The sequence below is a fragment of the Mytilus californianus genome, unplaced genomic scaffold, assembly GCF_021869535.1.
Source record: "Mytilus californianus isolate M0D057914Y unplaced genomic scaffold, xbMytCali1.0.p SCAF_4, whole genome shotgun sequence".
Classification (NCBI taxonomy): domain Eukaryota; kingdom Metazoa; phylum Mollusca; class Bivalvia; order Mytilida; family Mytilidae; genus Mytilus; species Mytilus californianus.
This window is the reverse complement of record NW_026262690.1, coordinates 121,564,295-121,579,292: the sequence shown is the minus strand read 5'-3', so window position 1 is coordinate 121,579,292 and position 14,998 is coordinate 121,564,295. Positions and strand designations below refer to the sequence as shown.

Genomic DNA, 14,998 nt, shown 5'->3' with positions numbered 1-14,998 from the left:
ATCTTAATAGATATAAACCAGTCACCAAAGTTTCATGAAAACTGCTTAAAGCACTTTAAAGATATTGGCCGAAAACTGGAAAATCACCCCTCTTTTATGAATAAAATTCCATTAAATAGGAAACATAAAATCTAAAATTTATAAAAATCGAAAGGGAGCTTATGTATATAGATATAAAAAAATTCATGAAAACTGCTGAAAGCATTTTTGAGTTATTGTCTGAAAACTGGAAAATCCCCCTTATTTTAATGAATAAAACCCCATAACTCGTAAACGTAAAATCTAAAATTATAAAAATTGAAAGGGAGCTCATGTCAATAGATATAAACAATTCATCAAAGTTTCTTGCAAATTGGTGAAAGTGTTTTTGAGTTATTGTCCGAAAAACTGGAAAATCCCCCTTTTTTAATGAATAAAACCCCATAACTTGGAAACTTAAAATCTTAAATTTATAAAAAACAAAAGGGAGCTCTCGTCAATAGATATTAACAATTCATCAACGTTTCATGCAAATTGGTTTCAGCGTTTTTGTCAGACATGTTGACAACAGAGGGAAAGACAGACGGACAACATACCATAATACGTCCTGTAAACGGATGTATAAAAACCAATATACTGTGTTAAGCAATAAGTATTCATCCCCTACAATTTTTGGCTATATATTTCTTTTCTTTTGATAGCATTTATGGTTTGATTTTAGCAAACCGCATATAATGAAAGACACAGAATTGTCTTGGGTATATTTGTTTGTTTGGTTGTTTTTGTTAAATCCTGATGTAAATTAATTTGGTTGAAAATTTCCAGACAAAAAATAATACTGGTGTTAAATATCATCAGAAATGCTCTCACAATAATTTTTTTAACGAAAATTTTTTTTTTTTATATGAAATATATATATATATATATATAAACAAGTCTAAACTGAAAACAACGTTCAAACCTATGATTGCGTTGGATAAAAACCGCAATTTTTATACGTGTGCATGCAAAACAAATTTCTTGGTAGAGTGGTCTAAACTTATTTATACAGCACAAACAACATTTTCCAAAAGACCAAAAAAAGTGAAGTAGTATATTTTAACAAAACGCATTTGACTAGCAGGTCGAACAACAGATGTTCTTAAACCTGCTGACTGCCATTGGCGATTGCCAAATAAACGGATCACCAGATGTAACAAAATGGATCTTTATTAATTTAATACCAAACAGAAAACAATAAACTTGCTGGAAAAGATGGTATACCGCAAACATGAGGTGCAAAAATTTGTACATATATGATTCGTCTAAACAACAGCCCAACAATGTTAGATCTGTAAATTTGCTGAAGCAAATTTTTTGTTCTTCTCTGGCCGGGATTCAAACTCATGCTACTGAGATATATTGGCACCAAATTGCCTTGCACTATGCCCGACGCGCTAGACCACTCGACCACCTAGGCTCTATAATAATAAAGCTTTTGGTGGCCGGGTGTTACCTTTCCTAGTCAGTTTTTATCTAGCGTCGTAACACAGTACATGATATATAAGGCATGAAGATGGAATTGTTACAGATCAGCTGAATTATCTATTGTAAAGGATCCTACAAATTAATGTAAGATGCAGTCACAGAAATAATTATATTATAAGTACGTCTGAACCAGGGCTTCCAAAATTATTTTTAGCCAGCCGGACATTTTATATATTATCCCGATTTTAGTCCCTTAAGAATAAATAAACAATAGGCAATTATGGTAATCAGTTGCCGAGTTGGCCATCCCAATGATTGATATTTAAAAAAAAAACGATATTAAACTTTCTTTGATTCAAATTCGAAGTTCTGACGTAAACTGTTAAATTGGCAGTGCATCATCCGAAGTGTGCAACATCAGCGTACTTATATCTGCCTTAGACTCTTTATTTGTGCAAAATAACGTTGTCAAAAACTTTACTTTCGTTTTTAAATCTGAAACCGGATGTTATCTTGACAATGGTAAAACATGGAACAGAGACGGATACGTAAATTCCGTGTACGTTTGCAAAGCATGAATGAGTGTAAGTAGCTCATTCTACGTTATTTCTTCAAGAAAATATTCGAAATAAACGTGAGATAAAGGTATCAATGACAATTTAAGCATTTTTTTAAGAAATTAGGATGCATAATTAAATTTCACACCTGCGCACATGCACATGCGCACACATGTACTAGTTCAAACAGAGACATGTCTCTGGTTCAAACAACGTGGTTATGACGATTTTTTATTTTCACCTCTTTAATTTTTTCATCAAATCTTATTTGTAAATGTATTTCTGATAATTTAAATCTTTTTGACTAAATTAATTAGATGCAAACCGGTGAAATGTAAGAAAATAACTTTGAATAGACCGATCAATGTCCGGTTCAAAATAGTTTACCTGTCACCTGAACAGGTAAATTTCAGCTGTTCGACAACTAATTAGCCTTGATTAAAATGAGAAGGTATTAAAGTAGGGGTTGTTTTGATAGTACTTAATGATCATGTCACTTTTATGACCGGAAATGTGTGGCTGTTACAGGCAAAAGGTTGGGTCAAAAAGATCGCGAATTATGTTAAAATGACCCTCTCTTAAGAAATCTTGAAATCTAAAAAGTAGATGACCGTTTCGTGCTTTGCCCAGCCGGACTTTTACAGGACATTATACAAATGTCCGGAATATATGACCGTTTTGGAAGCCTTGGTCTGAACCAGTGACTACTCTACAGCAGATTTTATCCATCGGATCACCAGCAGTGATGGTAATACAAGGCTGAAAATACATTCTGTTTATATAATATAATTCGTCTAAACAGCCCAACAATGTTAGATCTGTAAATTTGCTTCCGCAAATTTTTTGTTCTTCCCTGGCCGGGATTCGAACTCATGCTACTGAGATATCGTGGCATGAGTTCGAAGGGAAGAACAAAAAATATGCGGAAGCAAATTTACAGATCTAACATTGTTGGGCTGTTGTTTAGACAAATTATATATATTATATATACAGAATGTATTTTCAGCCTTGTATCACCATCACTGCTGGTGATCCGATGGATAAACTCTGCTGTAGAGTCGTCACTGGTTCAGACGTACTTATTATATATATATATATATATATATATATATATATATATATATATATATATATATATATAAAACAAAAAATAAAAGAAGAATATGTCTGAAGACACCCTTAAGCTTGCTTATAATACATGAAAATACTTTTTTGAGAACATTTGGTGTCACTGCTAGTTCGTAAAGAGTTTTATTGTTGTAGTCTTAGGTATTTTTGTTATAAAGGGGCATAACTCTAGAAAGAGAAGAGACTCACTGCCCAAATTCGAACTCTATCTGCGAGTTTTGATACTTAACTTAGCATTGTGTAGAAGTTTCATTAAATTTGGATGAGGAAAAGTAAGTTAGAGTACAGAAACAGGCATAAAAACTGTAGGTGACAAATACTTATTGCATAACACTGTATATATGTAGCTTCTTCACACATGTTCAAATACAAACTTACACAGCCCAATTTACAATTACAATATTGTTTTAATCAAACTGTACATACTTTTAGTATGGATGACAAGCAAGATTCTGTGTCTTTCAAACGATCTAAAACTTCCTCTGATGATAACACATTATCTGGTAGGGATAAAGACTCTGTTTTAGGATTACATATAACTTTTAACTGGCCCTAAAATAAAAAGTCAAATTTACTTTGATAACACATTATCTGGTAGGGGTGAAGACTCTGTTTTGGCATTACATATAACTTTTAACTGGCCCTAAAATAAAGAGTCAAATTTACTGTGATAACACATTATCTGGTAGGGGTAAAGGTTCTGTCTTAGGGTTACATATAACTTTTACCTGGCCCTAAAATAAAGAATCAAATTTACTTTTGATTAAGATTTACAGTTTTCCAATGTCCCCCACCAATGCACATATTTTATAAGTCCAACAAAACTGCACAGGTTGTTGTGCTATGCATACCGCCATTCATAATTCAAAGTATCTAAAAACAGGAAAAAGGTGTCTGAGAGCGAAAAAAAAGTTCTCAAACTTTTCAATTCTTAATTGCAATAGTCCATATGATTTACAGTTCCAAGGGACAAAACTCCTGTAAAAATAATTGATCTGCACTGATTTTTGAACTTATCCTAGACATTGCTGATATAAACTGTTACCTTTATTAAGTTCATAAAAATCTGACAAGAAATACAGGCTTGAGAGTGCTTACAAATTGATATTTTCATAGAATTGACATTTCCAAGGGACATAACTGAACTCTTTGATTTTCAAACTTGCCCAAGACATTAGTGATATAAAACTTTAATATAAAGTGTTTCCAAACAGTAATACTAATTGGTTTATTATTTTGTGAATTAAATACTTACAATTCAATTTTTTTATTTGATGTAGAAATATATTTAAAATTTTAACTACAATAATATACAAATGCGCATTTAGACTTTATATGACTTAAGTATGCCTCTAGATGTCTCCATTGGTAATATGATATTTGGTTGCTGTTTTAACGAGGTATATCTCCTTAATTTATAACATTAAAAGAGTTGCTAAAATATCTGGGTGTAAGATCATGTAAAGTAAGGACCGTTTGTGTGTATTTACCTAATTTTTTTATTCGTTTAAACTTTTCATAAATATCCTACAGGAAATTTTGCATGATATTGCAAACAATATTATTTTCCATATAATTTCTATTTTCAAGGGCAAAAAAAAAAGTAAACATACGTACATTGTAGGTGATCTTAGGGTACCATTCTCTCCTTGACTGCCAACTATTATGCTTTTAAGTTTATAGTGCAAAATATATAGACAAAAGAAATGTAAAATACATGATTTGTCAAGTCTAAGATGTCTACATACTTACTAGTTTACATAACTGTTTTGCAGTAAGACGGGACAGACAGGACCTGTATCTTGACGGACAATGTTTCCTTTTTAAAGCAACTTCTGTAACTGTCTGATGAAGCTGATTAGTTAGTTCTCCATTAATATATTCTTTCTTCTCTACATCTACAGGTTCAAACTCTGTTGAAATAAAAAAAATGTATTACATTTGGTATTCTGTAGTTAACTTTTCTACATATAAGCTTAAATGTCTAATTGATGGAAACACTTGTGTTCATCCAAGTTCAATAAACAATGAGACATGTAAAAATTTACTTTAGGCCAAAGCCGCCAAACTTCTAAAAGATGAAGTTCAAAAAAATACCGTCCGACTTGAGCATTTGGTTGTTGTGTAGGACGTTAAACTACCATAACTAATTAGTCGGGTGATTAGCCTGACTCGAAGAGGAAAAATAGTTAACTAGACATCAACATACATGTACCAATGTGATATCACCAGACAAGTAAAACTGCCTACATTTTTGTAGCATTTTAAGAACTGGAATGACTAATTTGAAATGATTAAAATCAGAAGGTTATTAGTCATAGGACCTTGCATTCATGATTGTACCAAACTTTGGTCGGCATTCGTTAACGCATATTTGTTTTCTGAAGATGTGCTTTGATGTAAGGACCAACCATAATTAGTCTTTGGATTTACAAAAAAACTGATCAGTGAAAATGAGCTTAAAAGTTAAAGGTTAAGGTGCACTTGATTTTCCTTTTATATACATTTACACTTGATTCTGTTTTTTTTATATGTGAATCTTTTAAACTTGAATAGCAAATTTAAAAAAAAAATGGATTCACTTTTGACCATAGTAACAAAATGAGATCAATGACTGTAATAATGTTCTCCCAATTGTGCTAAAATGCAAATGAAAAATTGGAAACATTCACAATTTTTTTTCTAAAACGGCCAAATAATAAAATATAGGTGTGGTTACAGTTATGCCCTAAATAAATTTAAGGACGGTAGGTACAATGTAGGCATTTTTTGTTGTTGTCAAAATCCAGAAAAAATGGTGTTTTCACTGAGTCCAGTTCATGTATTATACACACCCATACTGGAAGTTTGCCATTTTATATGTTTGGCTGTAAAATAAAAGACATGTTCCGTTTTTAATTAATTTTGTTGCATTCAGATAAGAATTTGTTGCATTTTCAGCCGTAGTGGATACTTCTTATGGCAATTCAGATGACAGAAGTCTATAAAGTTATTTTTCATGTTTATTGAAATTCACATTCAACAAAATGGGATTGTTCAAAATTTATTTTTTTTCAGAAATGCAAAAAAAAAATCTAGGTTTCAGGGGTTTAAACTAGGATTGTTCAGGTAACTGAAACCACACATATATTTTTATTTGGCCTAAAGTTATTGATAACATAATTTGGGACAAGGTCTCTGGATGAGGGAATTAGAATCTGCAAATTTTACAACAAAATTCAATGTATCCTACCTGTTGTATCGTTACCATTACTTTCACTCCATGACTGTCCATCTATGGACACACATTCATGCAAAGCACCCTCATAAACCTGAAATTAAAGTAACAAGAATATGAACACCTTTGACTTAGCCTAAAGTATCATACTAAGTCATTCCTATATATCTTAAAAACTAATGTATAGTTTTTATATTCAAAAGAAAACACAAAATGAGATATCTTGCTGTTCAAATGGTTCTTAGGCCCAGAACAGTGATATTTTGTAGTGCATTTCTTAAGAATAATACATATAAATAAAAACATTCCCACCTGTGTTTTCTCAATGAGGTTTTCAGTGTAGTGTACTAGTCCGTCTTTAGGTGTGTATAGTACTCACTTTTTTACCCCCAAAAAGTTGTTGGTAGAGGAGTGCATATTATACACAAATATAGACGGTTTTTTATTTTTTTTTTTATTAATAGCGTTTTTTTTTCATTATTGTATATGTTCATATATTTTATTTCTTCATTTGTAATTTAAAAAAAAAGTTTGTTTTCCTTCTTTATTGAATACACAAGTACTGGTGTGACATCCTGCATGAGTGAGATTAAAATATAATTAAGGATTTAGTATGGGTGTGTAGCAATTGAATAATCATGTCAACTTTTGACAGGTGTTCAATATGAATGTAGGACAGAAAGTCACAGGACAAAAAGTCACAGACAAAAAGTCACGGACAAAAAGTCACAGGACGAAAAGTCACAATTCAGTTTTGAGATTATTTTTCTTTTAACAAGGAAACACTAATTTAAAAAATAATATTTTTGTTTTTTCTTGAAATACTATATATGAAGCAACTTTGTAATTAAAATTTATTCAATAAATATCATTAATGATAAAATAATTGTTATGAAAACAAAATGTCAAAGTGGCTTGGTACTTAAATGGCTTCATTGTGCCAAGAAATATATCCTTTGCATGATTAAAATTTAATACATTTTCATTTATCAAGGCTTATGAACAATTTCCTAAACTTAAAAATGAATATATGTAATAAAAAGAAAATATTTCAAGATCTTTCTCTTATATATTCAAACAATTGTCAACAAATTATTTGTGACTTTTTGTCCTATCAAATTTGTGACTTTATGTCCTGTGACCTTTTGTCCTGTGACTTTCTGTCCGTTTACCTTCAATATCATAACCTCAGGCAGTGCTGTAAATCAACATGATCAATGAAAAGGAAATAACGGATTAAAGAGTCATCAAATTTGAATTACTGCTAATCAACTTTGAATTATTTTTAGGTCTAATTTGTTTTGTTCCATAACATTCTAATTATTACTTTTATAATATTTGAACAGAGCATCAGCTTGGACAAGCTTAGACAAACATTGATTTCTAAAGGGATCATTAATTAATAACTTTACTTTTATCAAATTAATAAATGTTAATTACATGATAAAAGCTATACCATTTAATTGTTTGTGACTTTAAAAAAATTTGATTGAACAATCAATCTTATTATTTTTATTTTTCAATAGACTTAAATGAAGATTAAATACATGGTTTAATTTGTTCCAAATTAAATGCTTTTTACACTAGACTTAAAAAAAAAAAAAAAAAAAAAATTTACTTATTTCCTTTTAATTTTTTTTTAACTTCTTTTTAACTTTTTTTCATGTTTTTTTTAAACTTTTTTTTCATGATTTTGGAGAGATGAAAATGGGTGCGTATTATACACAACTGCATTCAATACACGGCTAAATACGGTACTTTTAGGACAAATTGAATCAAAATTATAGAAAAGTCTTCCTGCTCCAACTGAAATAAGGACAAGTTTATGTTATGGGGGTCTTTAATTCAGTTTTACAGTGTTAGACAAGCAGTCAAACCAATATTAAGCTATCACTCTTGGGAAGTATCAAAAGTGACCTCTCAAATGGCAAATAACCTCCACGGAAATGTGAAATGCCAATGCTAATTAAACTGCTTACCAAATACCATTGACTTTATATCATAAGTGGTTCCCTTTAAACTAATCTAAACAAAAAATTTCACTTGTAAACTATAGATGTAAAATTATAAACAAAAGTGAACCAATGCCTGGTAAATCTGCAGTACGGTAGAATCCCTGAATTGGATACCTATTTATTCATCAGGATACAAATAGTACAAATAAATAAAAGTAGAAAATCAGGTTGCCTAAATGCAACGTCATAATGTTACCATGGTTTTAAAACTTAAAGTGAAAGTGGAATGTAAAGTATAAATAGACTATGAAACAAAATAAATAGATTGTCAACATGAAAAAGAAAATAAAATAAATTGTTCATGAATAAAGTCTTTGTTCAAATATTTATGCTTAAGTTAATGTTTACTGAAAATGTTATAAATTGAATGCAAAAAAACGTGTCTGTCCCATAAATTTTCAGGAAGTTCATCCAGGCATACGGTTTTGTTACTGCTACTGGTGTTGAGGTCTATGTACGTTCATTGGTTTGGTCCATAACATATCCGTATTCCCAATGGCCAAAGCAGTTAAAAAATGGAAACCACCTTTTGAAGCTCTTCAAAAAAAAGAATGAAAAGGAAAAAAAAAAACACCTTTAGAATTGTAGCAGACAGCTCACCATATGATGACCAACAACCTTCAACATCTGGATCGAAAAAACCAACCAGCACCCTTGCACAAGACCTTAACCTATCTGACTCTGACACTTGGGTGTCCAGACAACTCATCTCAATATACCACCAATGAATATGGATCAGAGACCAAGAAGAAAGAGGATTCAGGGTTCGACATTCACTTTTATACCAACTTGTCCAGTTGGGCAAGTGCCCTATTACTTTAATTTTTACTTGTCCGAAAGTGAAATCTACATGCCCAAACTTTTACATGCTATTTTTGTGGTTGTAATGTAGTACATGCAGATAAAAAAAAGTTATCATGTATATGTTATGTAAATTGATTATGGAGTATGAATATTGATGAATTGAAAAGTCAATAATATTTCCAGAATCCCAGCTGTCTACTTACCAGAATTTCAACTCAAGAAGACTTAGAGACTTTGTCAATGCCATGCATGATGTGTCATGAACTGATTTTTTAATTAAGTTGAATCGAGAATATAATTTAAACTTTGAAACAATTTAATGAACCACACATTTTCAAATATAATAACATTTAGAGTATTCTTATGATTGACACAATTAGTCACTGAGTTAATTTTAAGATCAAACTATCATTCAGTTTTCTGAGTCATTTCAAAATTATACACATAAATGGAGTACTAGGAGTAGTAGTGTACAAATTAACTGCAAGTTTTTATTGTTAATGTTTTAAACCACATTCATCATGAAGTCAAAAAGGAGGGAGGGAAAAGATCGACAATATACGGGAATTGGATCATTAACATAGAGATACTTATTTCATAATAATTTATCTAAGAAATGCCATTTCAAAAAACCCTTCTTGATAAACTGACAACAACTGACAAATTTGTTAAAGTTTAATTTCATTTTCTCTTTCAAGCTTTTACATTTTTCCATCTTAGGGAAATACACATCCGATGTCAAATTCTAAAGTTAGAACAACGAAAATAGACCTCCCCTTTCCATTGGTTGGTGGGAATAACACGTGCGTCGGAAAAGCCAGAGTGGTGTCCCGATTGATAATGATAAATGATGAAGCAACGCCGCGGACGCCTGATTGGCCAATATTTTTAAACGTGATCTATTTTTGGTAAAATGGGGAATTCAGTGTGAACAAATGACCAAATATACCCATTGAAGGTGGGTTAAGACCACTTTACTCGACCGTGCGGTGTTATCACAGAGTAATCTATGGACAAAACAACAGACACTATTGATTTTGTGAAATTTTAATTATATAACACTTTTTTTTTTCACTTGCCCGATCGGACAACCAAGATGATGTTTTAACTTGTCCGAAATATGGCATTAACTTACCCCGGGCAATCGGACAACCGTAAGTGTCAGACCCTGGGATTTATTGAGAAAACCAAGACATCGGAAAACTTCATGACAAGCCGTATTCACTACATATATGTACTAGCCATGGTTAGGCCAAATAAAAGTATATGTAATACAGTATGGTTCCAATTAACCAACCGACCCAGAACTTTTTTTTCCATTTCTGAAAAATAATTTTCGAACGATCCCATTTTGTGGAATGTGAATTTCTATACAATGTAATTAAATTCACAGACCTCTGTCATCTGAATTTCCATCAGAAGTATCCACCATGGCTAAAATGCAACAAATTTTTAACAGAATGCAACAAAATTAACTAAAAACGTAACATATCTGTTTATTTTACAACCAAACATATAGAAAATGGCAAACTTCAGGAAGGGACGTGTATAATACTGGAATCCGACTTGGTAAACACACGATTTAAAAAAAAATATATGAAAACTAGAGGCTCTCAAGAGCCTGTGTCGCTCACCTGTATTTACTGATGCTTTGGAATTGGAAATTATGTAAAATAAGGTTAAAATCATAATTAATAGTATTAGATATTATAATGATATCTTAGATAATAACAAAAAACTGCAAAATTTCTGTAAAATTACTAACTCAGGGGCAGCAACCCAACAACAGGTCAGATTCGTCTGAAAATTTCAGGTCAGATAAATCTAAATCTGATGAACATTTTTGCCACCTGTCAGATTTGCTCTAAATGCTTCAGTTTCAGAGATATAAACCAAAAACTGCATTTTACCCCCATGTTCTATTTTTAACCAAGTCGCCCATGATGGTTGGAAGGCGGGGTCATCGGACAAATTTTTTAAACTAGACACCCTAATAATGATTATGGCCAAGCATGGTTAAATTTGTCTCAGTAGTTTCAGAGAAGAAGATTTTTGTAGAAGATTACAAAAATATACGAATAATTGTTAAAAAATTGAATATATTAAAAGGGCAATAAATCCTAAAGGGGTTGACTGGCAATTTTGGTCATGACGACTTATTTGTAGATCTTACTTTGCTGAACATTATTGCTGTTTACAGTTTATCTCTATCTATAATAATATTCAAGATAATAACCAAAAAGTGAAAAACTGCAAAATTTCCTTAAAATTACCAATTCAGGGGCAGCAACCCAACAACAGGTTGTCAGATTTGTCTGAAAATTTCAGGGCAGATAGATCTTGACCTGATAATCAGTTTTATTCTATGTCAGATTTACTCTAAATGCTTAGGTTTCAGAGATATAAGCCAAAATCTACATTTTACCCCTATGTTCTATTTTTAGCCATGGAGGCCATCTTGGTTGGTTGGCAGGGTCATTGGACACATTTTTTAAACTAGATACCCTAATGATGATTGTGGCCAAGTTTGGTTAAATTTGGCCCAGTGGTTTCAGAGGAGAAGATTTTTTTAAAAAGCTAACAACAACGGGCGCCAAGTGATGAGAAAAGCTCACTTGGCCCTTCGGGCTAGGTGAGCTAAAAAATAGTCCGACCTACCGACCCTATTTTTTTCAGGATGTAACTGGAACTACACATATACTTTTATTTGGCCTTAATGCAGATGTGTTACGAACAGTTCTTACAGAGATTGAAAGTGTTATTAACGATCGCCCAATAATGTTAAATTCGAATGATATCCAAGATCCAGAGCCATTGACACTGTCAATTTTATTACAAGGGAGGATAATATCGCCAGAGAACTCTCTAAACATAGAAGACAATATGATTAACACCAGAAGAAGCAAATAAACTTTTACAACGGAAACCAATCTTAAAAAAAGAACAGAGTTCCAATGTCCCCCGTGTTGCACATATTTTATCTCTCCAGGGGCAACAACACTTTTTTTTGTTGTTCTTTAAAACAATTTATAAATAAAAAGTGTGCACGGGGGACAAAAAAGTTTTTTTTATTATATACTAAATATTTCAAACAGACCTTCATGGGCATTACTTATAGTATACTTTAAGTTTTATAAAATATTGTATCCGTGAGAACGCTAACAAGGCCATTTTCCATAAATTCAATATTTCAAAGGGTCATAACTCTTTTTAAAAGAGTTGATCGTCCACCATTATACAACTTGTCCGAGATAATGCCCATATTAACCTATAGTATAAGTTTTATAAAAATCTGGCAAGAATTGTACCTGTGAGAGCGCTAACAAGACCGGACAGACGGTACTCATTTTGAGGCCCCCAGAATATTGTAAATTACTTTCTATTATTATAGATTGGACTACGTCTTCAAGTCGTTTAGCGCGGTAGGCACGTAACGGTATATTCCACATCACATCACTACTTAGCAATGATATAAAATTTGTGATCATATGTATAGTATTAGATAAAAAAAGATTACGTTATCAGGGCTGCCAAGTCTCACACATTTAGCGTGAGACTCACGCATTTTCATGCTTATTTCGTGGCATTTTCGGATCAACTGAACTTGGCGACGGAAGCAGGACAAATCGCCCCATTGGCAAATCGCCCCACACCAACTCGCCCCACTTTTTCACCAACTCGCCCCACTTTTAAAAAAATCGCCCCAAACTGGTTTACCAACTCGCCCCACTTTTTTAAAAAATCGCCCCACTTGTGAAAAGGGTTCAATCCCGTTAATTTTTCTCCTGCCAACTCGCCCCACTTAATGAAAAAAAGATAAAATCTAGATGAATATATAATTTTCGCCCCACTTAAATGAAAACTAATCTACACAGAATACATAAAAACGCGAAAATTTATTAGATTATTATTATTGAAATTAAATGATGTTTCACTTTCTAGTGCTGACATTTTATCTAGTACTTCGTTTTATGTTATCATGCCAGTGCTTGTCATAATTGATTAATGTATGTTTGATTAAAATGTAAAATTATGTTAACACACATGATTCTTGACTTATCTTATAAAACATTGAATATATTTACCAGTAAAAAAAACGTCACAAAAATGCTAATGCTTACTTCTTTCTGCTTTATTTCAACCAAAAGAAAATAACAAAAAAACATGATGCATTTCTTACGTTTTCACAAGTGGGGCGAATAGGCCTAAATTCATTACAGTTTTATTCTTTTATTCATAAGTGGGGCTAGTTGGTAGGCTTTAATTCTGTACATACTTTTATTTATCAGTGGGGTGAGTTGGCAGACATAAATTCAACGGCATTACTTCCTTTTTCATAAGTGGGGCGAGTTGGCATGACTCAATTCATCAGGATTTTTCTATTTTTCATAAGTGGGGCTAGTTGGCATTCAAGTCGCAGAAATACTGATACTCACTTCTTTCTGCTTTATTTCAACAAAAAGAAAAGAACTACAAAAACATGTTTATCTAAGGTTTTAATAGGTATTGATTTTATTTATAAGTGGGGCAGGAACATAGATATACAACGGGATTGCATCTTTTTTCATAAGTGGGGCGAGTTGGCATTATTGAATTCATCGTGGTTTTCTATTTGTCATGAGTGGGGCGATTGGCACACCTTATTTCAGCTGGATTTTAACCCTTTTCATAAGTGGGGCAAGTTATCCAACCTATTTTCAATGGGATTTTACCCTTTTTCATAAGTGGGGCGATTTTTTAGAAAGTGGGGCGAGTTGGTGAAAAAGTGGGGCAATTAGGTGTGGGGCGATTTACCAGTGGGGCGATTTGTCATGGATTCCTTGGCGACCACAATACTTGTATACTAGTATTGTCAACAATACTGGTATATAATTAATGTACAAGTATTGTATTTCCTTTGAATTTTACGATTTTGGCCAAATCTCACGCATTTGCATTATTAAAAGTTGGCAGAACTGCGTTATGTGAAGATATTCTTCATTATTTCAATAGAATATATGAATATGTCATGATATATGTATTTTTTATAAATAGTTATTCGTTCTATTTTACAGGTATCCCCTGCATCATATTAAAGTATAAAGGGAAAGGCTGTGCATCTTATATAAAATGTCCATGTGTCTAGCATAATTTGAAACAACAAAGGTCAAACCTACAAAATCAAAACAAATGAGTCGAGGGATCTTCGAATTTTTGTATTGATTGTTACCTCTTTAAAACATTTTTCCCATTGACATTTTTGGTTTTCATTAATTTCATAGGAACTTGTAGTCGCTTCTGTAGCCGAAATTATAATTTCTTCAATTAGAACATCTGTACACTTTCTACTTTTTACTTCGATTTTCGAAGGGCGGAAATCCGCCATTTTAAATATGCCGCTATTTCAAGGGTTACACTAATGTCCTGACAATGTCCTGACAATGTCCTGACAAAGTCCTGACGGATATGAAAATGCTAATTACGTTTTCATTATATAAAGGATTTACTTTAAATTTGGAACCAAGCAAGATGACAACATTAATCTAATAAATAAAAGAAAAAAAATTTAAAAAAATATTTTTAAGAGTTAGAAAACTTGACCTGACCAACTTCGACTTTGAAATCACTAATGTCCTGACCGATATGAAACGGCTAAATACTTTTTTATTATTCACAGGATAGACTTCAAATTCGATATCAAGGAAGATTAAAACATTTAATCCAAAAATATAAGAAAAAAATGAAAAAAAAATAATTTTTAGAGTTAGAAAACTTGACCTGACCAATACGATTTTGCCGCGACTAATGTCCGGACCGATATAAAACTGCTAATTTCTTTTTTATCTTTGGAA

At 32.0% G+C, this 14,998-nt stretch overlaps 1 protein-coding gene across 1 annotated transcript; it reads right to left on the bottom strand.

Annotated features, from left to right (window-relative positions):
• Nucleotides 1–3,542: 3,542 nt before the first annotated feature.
• Nucleotides 3,543–14,548, bottom strand: LOC127737211 (uncharacterized). The gene is made up of 4 exons (XM_052247744.1): nucleotides 14,377–14,548; nucleotides 6,364–6,442; nucleotides 4,884–5,044; nucleotides 3,543–3,683 (listed from the first exon to the last, which is right to left on the bottom strand). Exons 1-4 carry the CDS (start codon nucleotides 14,530–14,532, stop codon nucleotides 3,543–3,545), a joined length of 537 nt encoding a protein of 178 aa, XP_052103704.1. The 5' UTR covers nucleotides 14,533–14,548.
• Between the last annotated feature and the right edge of the window lie 450 nt (nucleotides 14,549–14,998).